At 37.9% G+C, this 17,592-nt stretch overlaps 1 protein-coding gene across 6 annotated transcripts in view; it reads left to right on the top strand.

Moving 5' to 3' along the window:
* The window catches only part of LOC121422200 (serine-rich adhesin for platelets-like), an 82,383-nt gene that overhangs the window by 28,465 nt on the left and 36,326 nt on the right, over window positions 1-17,592 (top strand). For 2 of the 6 annotated variants that reach the window (XM_041617103.1, XM_041617098.1), the window contains exons 1-3: window positions 10,754-10,855; window positions 15,506-15,566; window positions 17,157-17,319. In XM_041617103.1, the coding sequence (XP_041473037.1) occupies window positions 15,557-15,566; window positions 17,157-17,319 (173 nt within the window). In that variant the 5' untranslated portion in view covers window positions 10,754-10,855; window positions 15,506-15,556. Of the gene's footprint in view, window positions 1-9,547; window positions 9,718-10,315; window positions 10,467-10,753; window positions 10,856-15,505; window positions 15,567-17,156; window positions 17,320-17,592 lie in introns of those variants that run through there. The other 4 variants (XM_041617100.1, XM_041617099.1, XM_041617101.1 and 1 more) reach the window with 3 other exon arrangements.

Below are 17,592 nucleotides of genomic sequence, written 5' to 3'. Positions count from 1 at the left end.
AATACTTGAGAACTTCCATCTATCAGCTGTTTTAACCAACAACCATAATGACTGATACAGACGGATTCTCATGGCCCCATAGGCCAGATTGCTTTTGAGTCAATTGAAGAAACGTTGGCCAATAAACCCTTGCAGCTCAATAAACCCTTTGCAGCTGCCTGGTCTGATCAACATGATATGGTGCCTCATACTTCTTTATAAGGAAACTTTATACACAGAAAAAGATGAGAATATAGATACTCTCGAGATGGGCTGTCAAAATGGCGATGGTTCCTCTAGAAGTTCCGAAGGTGTCGTCGCGTCTGAGAGGTCATGTTTGCAAGAATGGTTCTTGTGATAATTCGAGAACCATTTTGGACAAAAGAAATGAAATGGCTGAAGCATGCGGTTTGATCCTTTGGTTCGCTATGTTGAAAATTCGCTGTCTTAATTACCCTTAATTGTTAAAATAAAATCCATAGTCTTCAAATCTTTGAAAAGATTTGGATCATCAATTTAACATACAACATGCGGGCTGGGCTAGTGATATCTATGTCTGTTGTCAAACGACTTTTCATCAAACCAGTCTCAAATGCTCTACTATCGTCATCTGTCCATCAGTTTTCTAGAATTCCAACGTTACCGATGTCGTGACCTCGTACCTTTACCACCACCCTCGAACAACCAAGTTTCCGACGTTGCTTCAATCTTGACACGGCGTAATTGTCTTTCAAAGTCCAACGAGTTCGAGTGTACGGTGTATTTGTATTCCTGTCAGGGGGGGGGGGGGATTGCATAACCTACTTTATTTTTCACTTGACGTTTGTATTGATTATAATATGCATTAATAATAATAATAATTCGCTTTGATATAGCGTTTAATAAATAGCTGAACGACGTCTCTAAGCGTTTTACAGATATGACCTCGCTCATTTTACCCTGACATGCTTCCATACAAAATATGTACTTTCTCCGTTTGCTTGAGAGCATTCCAACAAGAGTTCCAAGACTAGATTGCTAGGCAGACTATGCTTTCGCATCCTATCGGGTACCCATTTGACACCTGGGTGAAGAGTGTCAAATTTTGGATTAACGCGTAATTATTGCCAAAGGACAATAGATCATAAATTATTGTAGGTCTCGAACACACGACCCTTTGATAACCAGGCAAGACTCAGAACCGCTACACCCAATTCTTCCAGTATACGTATGTGCATCATTTCAATATTTTTTTATTCTATATTTCTTGCATTTATCTTCAGTGTACTTAGCCCCGCCCCATATCAATTTTTGCCTCTTGTGATGTCACAGGAGGCAGAAAGCATAACAATACACAATGAATGCTATGCAACTTGCCATAACTATGTGCCATTGCTAACAATCACAAGTCTTCAAACAACACTAAGACCTGCATAGCAACCATTCTAACTGTCATTTATAACTTGGTCACATTTGTTCTACGGCGGCCGTACGGCGAGTCGAAAACAGCCGTTTTATCATTTTTTGTGACAACTGAATATAGGTGGTTTGAATAAAAATGAATAAAACGATGTTTTCGACTAGCCGTACGGCCGCCGTAGAGCAAATGTGACCGAGGTATTAGTTTGTGCTTGTGAGGTGGTATTGTATGAAGACTTGTGATTGTTGTTAATAGCACATAGCTATGGCAAGTTGCATAGCATTGTGTATTGTTATGCTTAATATTTATACCTCCTGTGATATCACGATCGAGAGGCAATCTAGTGAATTTTACGGAGGCGGGGCATAGCATATTGAAGACAATAGCAAGACAAATGAAATTAGAAAAAATATTGAAATTATATGATGCACATTTAAACCCGATCGACAGGACATGATTTGGTGAAATAAAGACTCATACCCATTAACATATCCTGTATTTTCATGTCAAGGGGACCTTTAATAAAAAGGGGGAGTGAACTGTGTGCGGTTTCTAATTAACTGTGTGTTATGAATATATAGTCTTAAAATATACGTTTTTAGATATCTTCTAATACTACAGAAAATAAATTGACTTATAGTTGTATTTGTATAGAGAAATTGAAATGTTTTGAGAAGAAAAGTAACTATTTTATACTTGAGAACATAATTATTGTGGTTTAAATAAGTTAGCATGTTACCATTCAAGTGGGTCTATATTACTACCCTACATTAGCATTATGGGTCAGGAAACTGGCCGGGTATGAGTAGTTGAGGACTCGAGATGGCGCTATTGGTTCTTATCTTTTTTAAGTGAATCTTTAAGAATGCCATAACCTGTACCTTACATGAAATATTCAGAGATGAAAATTTCAGTACTATGCAAGTTATTTTTTTTATTCCTTCAGACAAGACATGTTTTCTGTCTCGACTAGAAAAGATAACTTTGTGGAGGCTAAGACTAGTTGGAAAGTTCCAATGTCATGCTAGTTTGTTTTTCCAATTTTATTCAAACCAAATTTTTGTAGAGTACATTTGCCCTTAAAATAAAGGCATTAAATGTTTAAAATGCTTTAAGATAAGACAACATTTCGTCACGATTAAAAAATAAAAATGTGGAGTCTAGTGAGTAGCCCATGACGCAAATGAATAAGCCAGTTCGTAGTTCCTTTCTGCGCATGATCAAAAGATTCTACGCATGATCAGAAGAAGGTCATTTGTACTAAAGTGACATGGTGCTATAAAATCTAATGAGATAAGCACCAACTGTGATGTCTTGATTATTCATATATTCTTTTGAATTGTCGTTTTCATTTAAATCCACAAAAAACAACGATGCTGCCACGAACGACTGGTATTTCAGTTTGTCAAGTACATTGTGCAACATGCTGAGATATGCATTCAAATTTGGAATGCAACAAATACCTTCATTAAGTGTTCATTGGTGTGCTATTCTAGTCACCTGGTCTATTCAATTTCTTCATCCTGCTATGTAAGGCAAGCTTACGTAATATCTTGCTTTGAAATCTGCTTATCATGATAAAAGAAATGATGGTCATTTGACCAAAATTGCCCATGAAGTAACTACGAACTGGTTTATTCTGACATCACATATGCCATATTATGTGTGCAGCGGTTAAAATATGGATAACTATTTTTGCGCTCTTAGACGACGCTTTAAAACAGATCATTGTACTATTGCTAATCCCTATTTGAAAAGTGAAAGCCTCCATTCACATGTAAAGCATTGAAATTGTCAATAAAGAGTTCATTAGTATAATCCATAAGGCACTCAGGCCCATCTTTCTGGAACTCCCTTACCTAATAGAATCTACGTTCGCCTTCTCAAAATGTATTTAAGAAGGATTCATATTATATCTTTTTATCTCACTTCTCGGAATCGGATTGTTGATTGTTTGGGCCAAGATCCTTGCTTTGTATTTTTAATGTATTTTCCAAAGTATTCTCATGTATTTGCATATATTATTTTGTATTTAATTGTATTTCAATTTCTTTTCATATCCCTTTCTCAAAAATGTTCTTAAATCTCTAATTGTTTGACTTTCTCTTATTGGACTACTGCCTCGACAAAACTTTCTTTGGGAGTAATCCTCAATTCCATTCTTTTTTTTTTTAAATCTCTGTCCATGCATGTACTGTATTATGTACATGTAATGTAATTCTTTTGTTATTATACACGCATGTTTTCCTCTGTATATTTCTTTTAATCGTAATTGAAAATAGATGAATTGAATAGAATGCGTTATTCAACTGCGAGCAGGGACAAACAATTTCAATCACACTTTATAATCAATGAGGATCGGTGGTTGGAACCCGGCCAGTCCTCATAAATTATTTGGTGCTATGTCAGTCGATTCTCCATAGTATCATGGGTGTAAGTAAATATGACCCGTGTATCAGTCGATCTGCACATGAATGCCAAGATTGTAACTCCGACCAGGATCTTCGAACTGGCCTCCTTTAAAGGACGGTCAACCTCAGAAAAATGTTGATATGAATCAAAGAAGAAAAAAAAAGTAAACAAGCATAACGCTGAAAATTTCGTCAAAATCGGATGTAAAATGATAAAGTTATGATCGACATTTCAAAGGTTTGCTAATTTTAAACCAAACAGATATGCACAACCTAGTGACGTCGTTGTTATGCTCATATTGCATATTTCTATTTTCATTCAGATAAATTTTTTTTGTTGGGATGGACTAGTCCTTTAAGCCAATTTATTGGCAGAATAATTTGCAATGCGCAATGATCATCTCGTCGCCTGGGCGGAAATGGGGGGGGGGGGGGGGTGACGTGTCCCCCCTACTCAAAATAGTAGGGGGGACACAATATCATAGGTCCCCCTACTATTTGTGGTCTTTTATGATGGTAAGAAATGCATCATTCAAAATCTAAATAAAAGTATAATTTTAGGACGAGATTACCTTACTTTGGGGATGATAACCTTTTTTTTTTTTTTTTTTTTTTTTTTTGCTTGTCGAATTTCCTAGCCCCTTGTCCCCCCTACCTTTTGGGAGAGATTTCCGCCCCTGTCTCGTAGCATGTGCAGAGGGCCAAGGTAGTCTAATCATGTACGCCGCCGGGCCCTTATTGCTTTTGCACCGCAGAAATATTTGACCTTCTATTAACACCAGTCCCTCGATCGATCATGACGTCATTGCATGCGATACACTCGTGATAAAAAATTCCGTGATTCATGCAAGTAAGTATAGTCTCTTTCGTCGCGCGTCAGTTCGTTCTCACAACATCCGTCTCACGCTCTCTCGTATCTGAACGTAGCTAGCCTGTAATTACATAGAAAAGGTCACGGTTTTGCACACACACACACACACAAAGAAATTGTGGAATGATTTATCATAAATGAAGTACATAGGCCAAATGTAGGCATTTGCCTACTATTTTTGAAGAAGCGTAGGCCTACATACTGGTTTGATATCCCACATCAGTTACATTCCATAAGAAGCTTCGTTCTTGATGACAGATGGTACTACTTAAACGCTTGACTCCCCCTACGTATACCCCCATGGAGGGGTGGGGGTTCTTATTTTTATTTGGCAACCAGTCAAATTTGACTATTTTCGCCATCATATTAGATTTTTAACGTTTTTTTTTCTTTAAAAAATAAATGAAAAAAGTAAAATTCAAAAATATATTTCTTTTTCTTCTTTTTTTTCTTTTCTATGTCTTTTTATAGGATATATAGCTACATGTACTAGGATTTAAAGTCAAGTAGGTGTGTCTCTCAGTTTTAAAATCAGGGGCTTTTACTGAAAATATGTTATAAAGACCTACAACAAGTATGCAAGTAAAACCTAGGATGAGATGACAGAGAAAGAAATAAGGAATATCACAGCTCCAATCCTGCGCCCGTACCGGAGTATGGGGATACGTCTGTCCCGTTGATGTGCAGTTCCCGCTGAACGTAGCCTACCCTAAATGGCATTTAATATACATCGGATATTAAACAGAGTTGTGCTCTGCATGCGCGTATACATGGGGCCCGTATGGGGAAATTAAGCCATCGATTTTGGCGCGTTTACAAACAGGATATATCCGACTATCTATTTCCAACCATATGCTATTCCTACTTCAGAAGTACCACGTGATTCAATTAATTCTTAATTGTCCACGGAATTATTCTTGTCGTCATAATGGAGTAACGCATGCAGATGGTTTAAAGTGAAACAACTGCATCATGCATGTATTGTCGATTTCACCGTATTCCGGGGGGGGGCGGGCACCGTCTCGATCACGTGTGTGGATGCCAAAAAGTGTTCAATTAATTAGATTGGAAGGTACATGGGTACATACCCCAGTGTTTCTAAAATCGGTAGCGTAAACCCACCGAACCCACCCTGCGCGGTAAGTGTCCATGACCCGTCCCTTGTCATGGCCACTATACCACCACCCTCACGACCCTGCCACTTAGCCACGTGATATCCTGGATAGAAAGCAAACCCAATCGACAAACACTGGGCAACATTTATAGATTCGCGTTCCCCCAAACAGCTTAGCAGTCACGATAATTACTTCAATTGGGGCAGACATTATCCCTACGTCGTGATGAACTCCACGCGAAGGCGTTGCCACCGAGGAGCGTCCAATGATAGACGCTCTATAAAGATTTTTGCTGCGCTAGTTTTCATTCATACAATAGGCCTATTCATGTGGGTAGAACACTATTATACAGGGCCGCTATTCGAAGTGGGGACTTCAGGCCCTCACATTTTGCAAATAAACGCGTACAAGTTGGTCTATTAGTAAGCGTATAAAAATAACCAGTATTCTGATAGTATATTTTGCATGGTCAGCAACCGCATAGCTCAAATCTGTTTCGCGATAGGCCTTTTCAACCTGCCCAGACGCGCTACGTTGGAGATAAGTTAGGTCACAGATAGCTAGTCTGGAAGTATAGACTCAAATTTGTCACTTTAGCAAACAGTTCTTTCTCTATGAACAATGGTCAAGCAATGAATGGTGACTTAGACTCCAAAGCCTATGTGTGTGTGTGACCTACTGGTAGGTTTGTGTCAAGCAGCCGACCTAGAGATAGCTATTAGAAACTTCAAAATGCTGCCGCTCGCATTGTTTCTCTGTATCCATCAGGCGCACTCACAGTAGGCCTACTCCTATTTGAAGATCCTTACATTGGCTCCCTGTATAAAACAACGTAATTGTGCTCATCAAGATTTTGTTGTTAATTTTCTACTGCGTCCATGGCTCTTCTCCCCATTACCTCATTTCACTGATCAAAAGCTATACCCCTTCAAGATCCTTACATTCCTCCTCTTCCAGTTCTCTCGTTACCCCCAAAGTTTCCAAAACCGGGGAGGGGGTAGGAAGATCACTCATCCAAGTATGGAATAACCTTCCTGAAAACATGAAACAGTGCTTGACCTCCGAAACTTTGAAACATTACCTTAAAACATTTCTCTTAATTATTCTTAATTTTCATAATTTCTTCAAAAGTGCCTTGAGCAGTGTAGTGGATTTGGCGCGATATAATTAATTCTTTCAAATCGAAGGGGGCTATCCCAATAAATTTAGTATTAATTTTTAAGGGCCGAATTCATAAGCTAATTTGGTCTATATTATGTGAGTTGCACGTTCTCAAACACGTTAGTTCGGCCTACTTGCGACGTGTCCTTTAGCCCCGAATCATATAGTGTACAGAAATATACCGACAGCTTGCACCGAAATGGTGGGTAGCGCGGGAACCCCGGCACTAAATCGTCAAAGTTCCTCTGGTTTTGCCGAAAGGTTGCGTTTAATTGGAGCGTTAGGACATGTTGACTGGAACCCGTGGGCCCGTTCCACCCCCATTCGTCCAAAGCAGGCGCGGATCCAGGAGTGGGTCGAGCCGGCCCCGGCCCCCTATTTTTGACAACCTGTAGAAAAAAGTGTACTCTTTACCTTGATAGAAACTACGAAAAACAGAAAAAAAAGTCAGAAAGAGGTATTTTACCAATTATGTGTAATTTACAGCCTCGTAACGACCGGCCCGACCCCGAAAGGAAACCAAAAAAGGTGAGGGGAAGAATTGGAAAATAGACTTTATATAAAAATTTTCGCTCGCGCTTCGCGCTCGCATTGCCTGTGTAATTAATCCCATTTAAGAGGGTTAAATGACACTAATATATAACCAATATATATACAATATATCCAGTTCTGATATCAATTTGCACACAATTTTTTAGCTCGCCCATCAAGCTTTCATTATTTTGTTTGATTTACACAAATTGTTAATGTGTATCAAAATGTTCAGCTCGCGCTGCGTGCTCGCATTGTTTGATTTGTGAGAAACTTTACTTTTTAGAAATTCTTACCAAAATTTGTCAAAATGCTCCTTTATCATGTCAGTATATCAAATGATTAAGCTCATGCTTCGAGCTCGCATTTAATTGTTTGAGACACACAGCTTGTTTATTTAAATAAAAACGCGCTTAGACTGTTCATTTTTATTCAGGTCGGAATATCAGAAATTTTGAACTCGCGCTTCGCACTCTCATTATTTAATTGGTGATACTTGTATCCTCTTCATTAATCACTATAAACAGTCCTAATTGAGTCACTTTTCACGTTACTATATGATAAAATTTCGGCTCGCGCTCGCATTGTTTAGTTGGATACTTATCTTTGTTCATGATTATAAAAATTGCTTTGAATGTTCAGTTCTAGGACATAGAATATCAAAGATTTTGAGCTCGTGCTTCGCGCTCGCATTAAATATTAAGACCACATGAGGTACCTTAAATTGTTTATAGCAATAAAAACTAACATAATATTATACTTAAAACTTCAGTGTTTAGTTAGGACTACCCCCTGAAAAACCAACAAAAAAAGCCAGATTGTAGCGGCCAATCGAGAAAAATGTTGATCAAAATATTTTTTGGCCCCCCCCCCCTATTGGCGAAAGCTGGATCCGCCCCTGCGAAGCCCCTTGGTATTGCCGAAAGGGTGCTTTGATTTGGACTTAAAAACACACCCCATATATGACATTTTGAATAGTTTCATAGAGGTTTTAATCTATTTTTGGACTAACCATCAAACAGCCGCCAATTAAAAAGGTTATCTTTCGTATTGGTCGATCTCGTACATCTATAGTTGATTTTATTAGACATTTAGTTGTAATGCCATTTGGTCTAATATAAATTGGTCTCAGTAGGCAATGAGACAAAGGGGATTGAGGGGGCTAGATTCGTCGTATCGGGCAAAATTAATTAGAAAGCCGCGAAAGCGATCGAGCGAGTAAAAATTTCGACATTTTCATTACAAAATTTTGTGATACAAGTCATTTTGACATTATATTTAAAAGATATCATATTCCACCGTTCTCTCTTCCCTTTGTTATATTTTTTAGCGGGGGGGGGGGGGGGGGCGCCCACCCCAAGCACCCGGGATGGGTAAGATTCTCGTTGCGTAGAAGATTATGTTATAGTACAAGAATGAACCAAACTTGAGTTTTCTAGGTGGGCATGTGACGATGATCGACACAACGTCGGAAACTGGTTTGATATAGAGAGCCGTTGGACGGCAAACAATAGACTAGTTCATAGGTCCTTCATGGACAATTTCGGTCAAATTCCTTTCTTTCATTATAGGCAGATTTCAAAGCAAGATATCACGTAAGCATGCCTTACATAGCAGGATGAAGAAATTGAATAGACCAGGTGACTAGAATAGCACATCAATGAACACTCAATCTATTTGAAGGTTTTTGTTGCATTTCTTCTTTAAATTATTATAGGCCTATCATGTAGTACAATGTGCTTGGCAAACTAAAATACCTGTCGTTCGTGGACGCATTGCGTTTTTGTGGATGTAAATGAAAAAAAAAATCTAAAAGAATATATGAATAATAATGACATCAAAGTTGGTGCTTATCTAATTGAATTTCAAACCACCATGTCACTGAAGTACAATTGACCTTCCTCTGACATGTCTGATAATGCGCAGATTGGAACTACGGACTGGCTTATTATTATATTCGCATGCAACGCTGAGAACCAAGTAGATGGGAATAAGTCAATATGTGACGATGGTTCAACATTAGAAACTTCTTTGTTGGACTTCTCTCTGGGTAACCAACAACGTTGAGAACCAAGTAGATGGGAATAAGTCGATAGGTGACGATGGTTCAACATTAGAAACTTCTTTGTTGGACTTCTCTCTGGGTAACCAACAACGTTGAGAACCAAGTAGATGGGAATAAGTCGATAGGTGACGATGGTTCAACATTAGAAACTTCTTTGTGGACTTCTCTCTGGGTAACCAACAATGGTATATATTAGCAACGTTGGAAACTGAGTATGTTTGCGAAGTCGAAAGACAGGTGACGATGGCACACCTTTGGAAACGGGTTGCTTGTTGGACCAACAACAATGATGCGAGTGTCGGGAGGTTGGGAAGAGGATTGGAAAGTTGGATAGGCGACGTGACGGCACGGTGACGACACACCAACTGGTTTGTTGGTCTATTGTTGGAGAAGCAACGATAACACGGCATATAGGTTGATATATCGTTGGCAAACGACGTTGGAGTAACGTTGACGTACTCACGTGTTTCCGAAATTTCCCATACGCCAAAAATATAATAGAATGTTGATTCACTATAGCTTTTCCCTCCCCTTTTTATTGTCAAGCTTTACATAGTTATTCAAGACATTCGCATAGTTATTCAACACATGTACCATAAACACATCGGCCCGCACTACACAAAGAAGAGCCATGCTAGATTGACAGTTAACATCAATGAACATGTTTATGGGAATAACATTTCTCGTTGCGTTGGAGGATCGTTAATTCCTATAAAACGATGAAACAAAAAGGCATTTGGCGTACCGCCGACTTACGTTGGGACAATATAGTAACGAAACAACGTCTGAGTTAATAGATTAATTGCAAGACGGCATTGGATTGTTGTTGCCAGACATGTAAAGACCCTCGATGTATACATCTAAGCTGCAACGTTGAAGAAATATTGTGTAAAACATATCACATCGCATGTCTGCGTAACGCGTTTATTACAGAGTAATTATGCTGGGTGTGGGATAATAATGTTCTATAGTAGACTTCGTAACAGATTTGACATCGGTGGGCCTACCCAAACCGGCTGTCCGTTAAAAAATTGGCTAAGCCGAGAAGAAATGTGAGGGATGTTTACAACTTTGTTCGATGATGATGATGGAAGGCGCTGTGTGTGTGACTGTAATACCGTTACCCCCCTTTTTTGTTGACTGTACAGTATTACTCGCGCAGCTCAGCAGCGCACCTCGCTCTATCTAACTCGCATTATTTTTTTTATTATTTGCAGCTACCATAGCTTTTTGTACGCGAACATCGGAATCCGATTCTTAAGACTTAGCTTCGGGTAGTTCGTATTTTTATTATCGACAAAAAATGCAATTGCCGTGCTCCTGGTGAGTCAATTTACATTGATGTATTTGTGTGGGTGTTTGGATTGTTTATTGGGACTACCATTTTTCATTCAGTTAATTTTCAAGTCATGAGCGCTAATTTATCATTCGGCTATCGCATCGCTTTATATCGCCAACGCGCTTCCAATACATTACAAATGCATACCGCGTGCAATGCATTGCACCACCGAGTGGTTCTGCGACTGTGTGAGGAGGCTCGGCTGCTCTGCCGTGCATGGCCATGGATGGACGTCAGGCAGCGGTCCGGCAGGCAGGGCCAGGCCAGGGCCCAGGAGTACACGGCCATGACGGCACTTGGCAGAGCACCCGACTTTAATAAAATGTGAAATTACTTTGATCTAGATTGTAGGCTTGATATCTAGACTATCTAACAATAACATTAGACTCTTCTCATGTACAATGTAGCCATCCACCAAACTCATGAACTGCATGCTGCAAACATTCTCAATTCAATTTAAGCCCTAATTAATTTCAAACAAGCTTGGCTGCTTGTCATATATATTATTAACTGTTGTTACTGTTTTTTTAATGTTAAGAACACGACTATTCGCAACAATAAACATGAGCTGCAAATTTAGTGATTTGTGTGTAGATATATACATGAATTTTCGAGGTTTATTTCATGCAAGACAGATCTAAGCAAGGTCTGCTTGGGACAGCAGCAGCTGCAGTAGCCTAACGAGTAATGTTACAGATGGACGGTACATAGCCAGGTTCAAAACGGACCTCGGAAGTGGTTTTGAAAGTGGTGTGATGGGGAATACCGGAATTAAAGGGAGCAGGGAGGGGATGTACTGGAGGGATGTTGGAAGTGCAGAGGAATATATAGGCCTATGTATTTTAATAAAATTTCGAGTCTACCTATCTGGAATAAAAAAAAAATTAGATCTAGGTCGCCTTTATGGAGGGGCTAGTAGTCAAATATATTGCTGTACACATACGTGACCAAAAACATATTGAAACTTTGAAAGGGGTGTTTTTTTTTCTGTTTTTGATGCGGGCCGTGCGTGCACTTCTGAGGGGTATCAAAAACACAGATTTTCAAAAAAGAGTGGTTTTGAAAGGCTGGTCAATGGTCAAACATATTTAGGGTATATTTTTTCCCAAAAGCTTGTTTTTAAAGACCAGCCAAATGTGTTAAGGGTATGTTTTCTCCCCAGGGCTTCTTCCTTCTTGTTTCTGAAAAGTGTTTGGGCCACAGACAAAATTGTTTGGGGGTCATAATTCTGGCAACTTGTTTTGGGGCCAAAATGGGTAAATGGAGCCCTCAAAAAACTTGTGTAGGGTTTTTTTTTGCACACAGAGACCCCCCCCCCCCCCCCCCCGGTCTTGATCTATGCATAAAAATAGGGTTGGTCTATAATTAAGAGGGGGAGAAAAATATTCCTCTTTCCCATGCAAAATATGGGTTGAAGCTAAGACAAAATTTAAAAGAAGAGGGTTACGTGTCTCATCTTTCAGGTTTGATACTTGCTGTGGTATGAACTAGATCTAGATGGGAGAATTTTCATTTAAGTGCTCTGAAGATTGGCATTCCCTGAAGATTCAAATTTATGTATATTTCATCAATTTGTAACCAAAATGCAGTACATGTTCTTTTGAAATGACTTTCTGAGGCAACTTCAGACTTTTCTTTTCTGCTTTGGTAAATCCCCCCAAACTGGCTATCATTCCAATTTGTGTAATGTGTATGCCTTAAAATTGTAATGATGTGAAAGATATAAATTGAAAGTGGGTTTACAGGATAAATTTAAAACATCTCTAGTTCAATGTTCCAAGCGCCTATTGCATTTCTTATCTGGAACTTCTTGATATCAAATCAGGTTGTGTGCTAAATGCCTTAAGAGCCCTTTTAAAGGAAAATTAAAATATCATTAAGAGAGGGTGCTATATATGTTTGACTTAAATATTTACATTTTTACAGGGAATTGATCAAACGGCTACTACAATAATAAAAATAGCTGGATTTATAAAGCGCTTTTTGCCTGAGGATACAAAGCGCTGTTATTATCACCCCAGCTTTAGCTCTCGAAAGCTACCATCACTGGCATTCCGTGCATTCAAGGATATAATCCTGCCGGGTACCCATTCACCTCACCTGGGTAGAGTGTAGCACAGTGAGGATAAATTTCTTGCTGAAGGAAAACATGCCATGGCTAGGATTCGAACTCACAACACTATTTATGACTGCAGTGATGTACTGCAGTCAATGATAATACTCGATGGTAATTGAACTAAATTATTGACCCTTTTAAACCAAATATATGGCTTTAAGTCTGGTTTTCATCTGCTCGATGCATAATGTTCCTAAAACTTATTTTCTCAAAAATGAGAGCATCACCAGCAAGTACAACAAAATTAGAAAGAACATATTTGGTAATATGATTGGCCAGGAAAATAATTTGCTGATATAAAAAAAGAGGATTCTTAAAAATGTGCATTATATTATCAGGTAATATACGGTACTTACATTTGAATTATGCTTAAACAATCAATTCTAGATGACATTTCTTCAAAGTCTTCAGTGCGATTCAGTTTCAATAAATTCATTCAATAATTTATTATCCTGAGCAGAACAATCCCATCAGTAACTGAAAAACTTTTGTGAATGGGCCCCCTACATAGCCCTAAAAAATGTATTTTTGTTATGAACATTGCATTATGAAACTTAACAGAAGATTATCATAAAAAAAGTAGAAAAAGGGGAAATCTGCTAGTCAAGCATTTGAGAAAATCCTTTAAGTTTGGCTAATAAAAGCTTATCATGAACAGAATGTAGGAATATTTTTTTTTTCAAAATAAAGCGAATACATTTTTCAAAGTAAGTACTATATACTGTAAATCCTGTCGCGGGATTAATATTTTGCGCTTGGCGGCTTCAAACATATTCGCAGGTTCTTCCCCATCTGTGAATGGTTTTCATTAACATTTCAGCAACAAAATCATATTTTCTGATCATTAATCTAGCTCTAAAGCAGCGTAATTAATGTATGTGAAGGGACACTGATGAACAGTTAGTCTTTAATACATGTATGGTCAGAAGTTTGCTTGTTCTTTCAATTATAACATCTAATTTCACTAGAAATACATACATGTAGCTAGTCAACTGCTTGAGAAAATCATAAGTTTGGCTAACAAAAGCTTTATCATAAACAATGTAGGACAATTTTTTTTCACCAAAAGCGAATACATTTTCAATGTATAATGTGGAATGATACATGTTATCATAAATTCAGCTTTTGTATCTCAGAAACGTGTCATCTGCACAGGGCTGTGCCAGAGAAATCGTCATAGGTCATCAGGTGACACAAATTACATTGCAGATAATATAGGGTCAAGTATTGATCCTTGTGGTATGCCATCCTTGAATTAAAGATTTCTGACTACATGTAGTACGCCCTATCTTACATGTAACATACTTTTCTCATGGTCCTAAGTAGTGACATAAACATAGCAGGTTTTATACCTCCTGCTTCTGTAAAACTCTTTAGAATTTGATTCAAAATTGTTTTTTCCTACATGTATGTAAAGGGACAATGATGAACAGTTAGGCTTATGATCCAAAATTTGCTTTTTCAATTCTAACATTCAACAAATTTCACTAGAAATATATTTACGTGTACATGTAATTACACATTCTAGATTTAGGTTTACAAAATTTCTGTTCCTACTGTTTATCCAAGGCTCGGCACTAACTTTCTTTCCTGGGGGTCCGGCCGGGTGCTCAAATTTCATTCCAAATTTTGAGCTGCAGGAGTTCAGTGTTCAGCGCCTGTAATAAACTTTCATTATACTTGTAAAAGAAAATACATATTGAAAACCTACTTTAATCATCCTATCATGCACGCACAATCACCTCGCTAGCCTTGCACAAGCAAAGATCGTTTGTATTTTCCATTATCACAAAAACATAAAGGACCCATGCGGAATTCTTCCCAAGATATCTAAAACAATGAATAATGATACAAGTATTTGCAGATGACAGCATAAATGTTTTGACATAAAATAAAATCACATGAAAGACATTAATCACGCAGAGTCAATTCAAAAGATTCTCTGTCAACTAGCAGTCCAGAATTCTTTTCTTTTTTGAGCGCCTGGTTGTCTGATGTTCATGTACACTGTAAGCACCCATGTGTCCCGACGCATGATAGTGACAAAGCCCACATTACAGGGCTGAACTCTTGTTGAAATTTACAATCTGTAGTTTCAGAAAAGGGTTTATGAATCATTTTTTGGAGGAATTTGAGGACAATTCTCAAGGATTGTTTTTCACTTGACAATTTTAGCAGTTTGAGAACAACTCCAATGCTGTCCAGCATTTTCACGATGGTACTTTTGCAGTATTGTGCAGCACGAGTGTACATATACTCTCAAGAACATGCATATATGTATGGTGCTGTCTGGAATAAGTGCAGTTTTGTATACATGTATGCATGCTGGTGTTTTTTTTCATGTACTGTGTTGAATATGGCTCCGGATATGACGAAAATGTCAGATTGCTCTTTGCAAATTGTCACTTCACTTGGGATTATATGATCTGCAGCGCGTAGAGTATTTATTTGGTTTGACCATTTTGACCATTATTGTATTGGCCGTTATATTTCATTTCTCATCTTTTTATCTTTTCAGGTTGTGACACCAGGATCATAGGCCCACTCATGGGCACGACTTCCTGTGAGGATGCCAAGAAGTAAGTACTAGCAAGGTGCATGGGGGTGTCTGGTAGTCCATTCATTTCTTTTAAAGCCTGTGTATAGCTTTGGTAAAGGGTCAATAATGTGATTGATAATCGAATATCATCTAATATGACAGTCTTACTGAAGCGTAGAGACCATTAAATATTTTTCCAACTGCTCTTCTCTGAGAAAATTTCAAATATTCAAATCTTGGATATATAGCGCCCTCTCTCGGCGATGCTTGTTTTAAATTTAAAAAAATGGGCATTCAAGCGCTTATCTTATAAATTTAGTGATTAGATATCCAAAAGTTACAAAGAACATATCTTGAAAGTTTCAGCCCATTCCATGATTTGGAATAGGATTTAATTGAAAGACAAAAACACACAGATATTTTAATTTGATCGGGTGACCCGATCAAGTTAAATTTCCATGTAAAATCGCAAAATTTATCCTGTAAAACACATTTTCATTTCATATCCTCCACATCATAACTGTTATAGGGCATATCCATTCATATTAGCTAGCAATGAATTGGAATAGTGATAGGTGCATTTTGGTGGATTTACCAAAACTATACACAAGCTTTAAACAAGCCACCACTAGAGTAATCTCAAACTTTTCTTGCTCACGTGATATCTAGCTTTTTTAATCTCCCGTAAAATGACTGCACATAATAATCTTTTAATCTGAACAAGTCATGGCAGTATGCAACATTTCTCTCATCCTGCATCAACCCTTGAAGCTAGTCCAGGATTGGGACCAATCTTCACACTCAGGGTCTCAAAGATGATTCAATAATACTTTCGCAACAATAGAAGTGAATATAAAATGAAAGAGGAAATCATATCTAAAACTTAGCCTCATACAGTTTATTGTTTAAACTAGTATTTCATTAAGCTTCTCTTATTGTACACAAAATAATAATAAATAAAAATTGGTGTACTCAGCTTTCCTTGGGGTACACCAAAATTAAATTGCTGAATATAATACATGTACATGTCTGAAATATACTGAAAAGGGCTTGATAATATGTTATGAGTACCACACAGCTGTCACTATTAAGTTATGGTGAGTTCATGAGAACAAGAATCTGAGCATATACAGGATTTTACTTCAAAGTAGATTTCATATTTATATTCACCAGTTAATAAAAAGGGAGAAATTAGAACCATGTTGCATTCGTTGAAAGTTCATCTGGTGTTTATGGTAATTTATGGAAATATAACTGCCATTACAACAATGCTTATTGTCCGATTATATCAAGGTTTCCACGGATGATACGATACTGGCAAAGTTACCATTACAGATTTACAGTATAAGGTATAAAAGGAACCTGAATGGGTTGTTAAACTTGGAACAAAGGAGAACCGTTTACTACGTAATATATAGTCTTAGAAATGGGAACTTGTCATGAATGGATTAAGACAGAGATTAAGCTGTACTCAAGTACACATCCTGTTGTAATCCATTCATTCAAATTGATTGGTACATGACATGGTATTGTGAATGTTGTTATTTAAGGATTACTGATGTGCTGTAGGTGTGTCCTTTTGCAAATCTTTTGTTGTATTACTGAAACAAACTTGTTATGATAAACATAGACACTGACAACGGTAGCAGCGGCACCGGAACAGTGACTCCTTCATCAACAGCCCTCATTGATGGTGATGCAAGAAAACGGCTTCACTTGACAGTTCCTTGTTCCGTAACCTTGGACAAGCTGAGGGAATCTTCAAATAAATTTGTCTTGAAGCATGGCAGTGGGTAAGTCTAGTCTTTCTTGGTCACTTTGCTTCTCTTTTTTTCTTTCTTTTGTATAACAACAACCCTTTATTAATATGATCAGGCCTTGGGAAACTTCAACCCTTTGAGCAATATGTCCACAATGTGCAAACCATTCATTTTGCCATTTGTGATATTTATGTTCCAATCATGCATCTTTTCAAGGATACAAAATCTGTGACATCTTGGCACACATTCTCCCTTGCATGTGTATCTGAACAAATAACCATCAGAAGTATAATGCACTCTGGGATA

This window comes from Lytechinus variegatus, chromosome 10 (assembly GCF_018143015.1).
Source record: "Lytechinus variegatus isolate NC3 chromosome 10, Lvar_3.0, whole genome shotgun sequence".
Lineage (NCBI taxonomy): Eukaryota > Metazoa > Echinodermata > Echinoidea > Temnopleuroida > Toxopneustidae > Lytechinus > Lytechinus variegatus.
The sequence above is the reverse complement of the archived record's forward strand: the minus strand, read 5'-3'. Positions and strand labels throughout refer to the sequence as shown.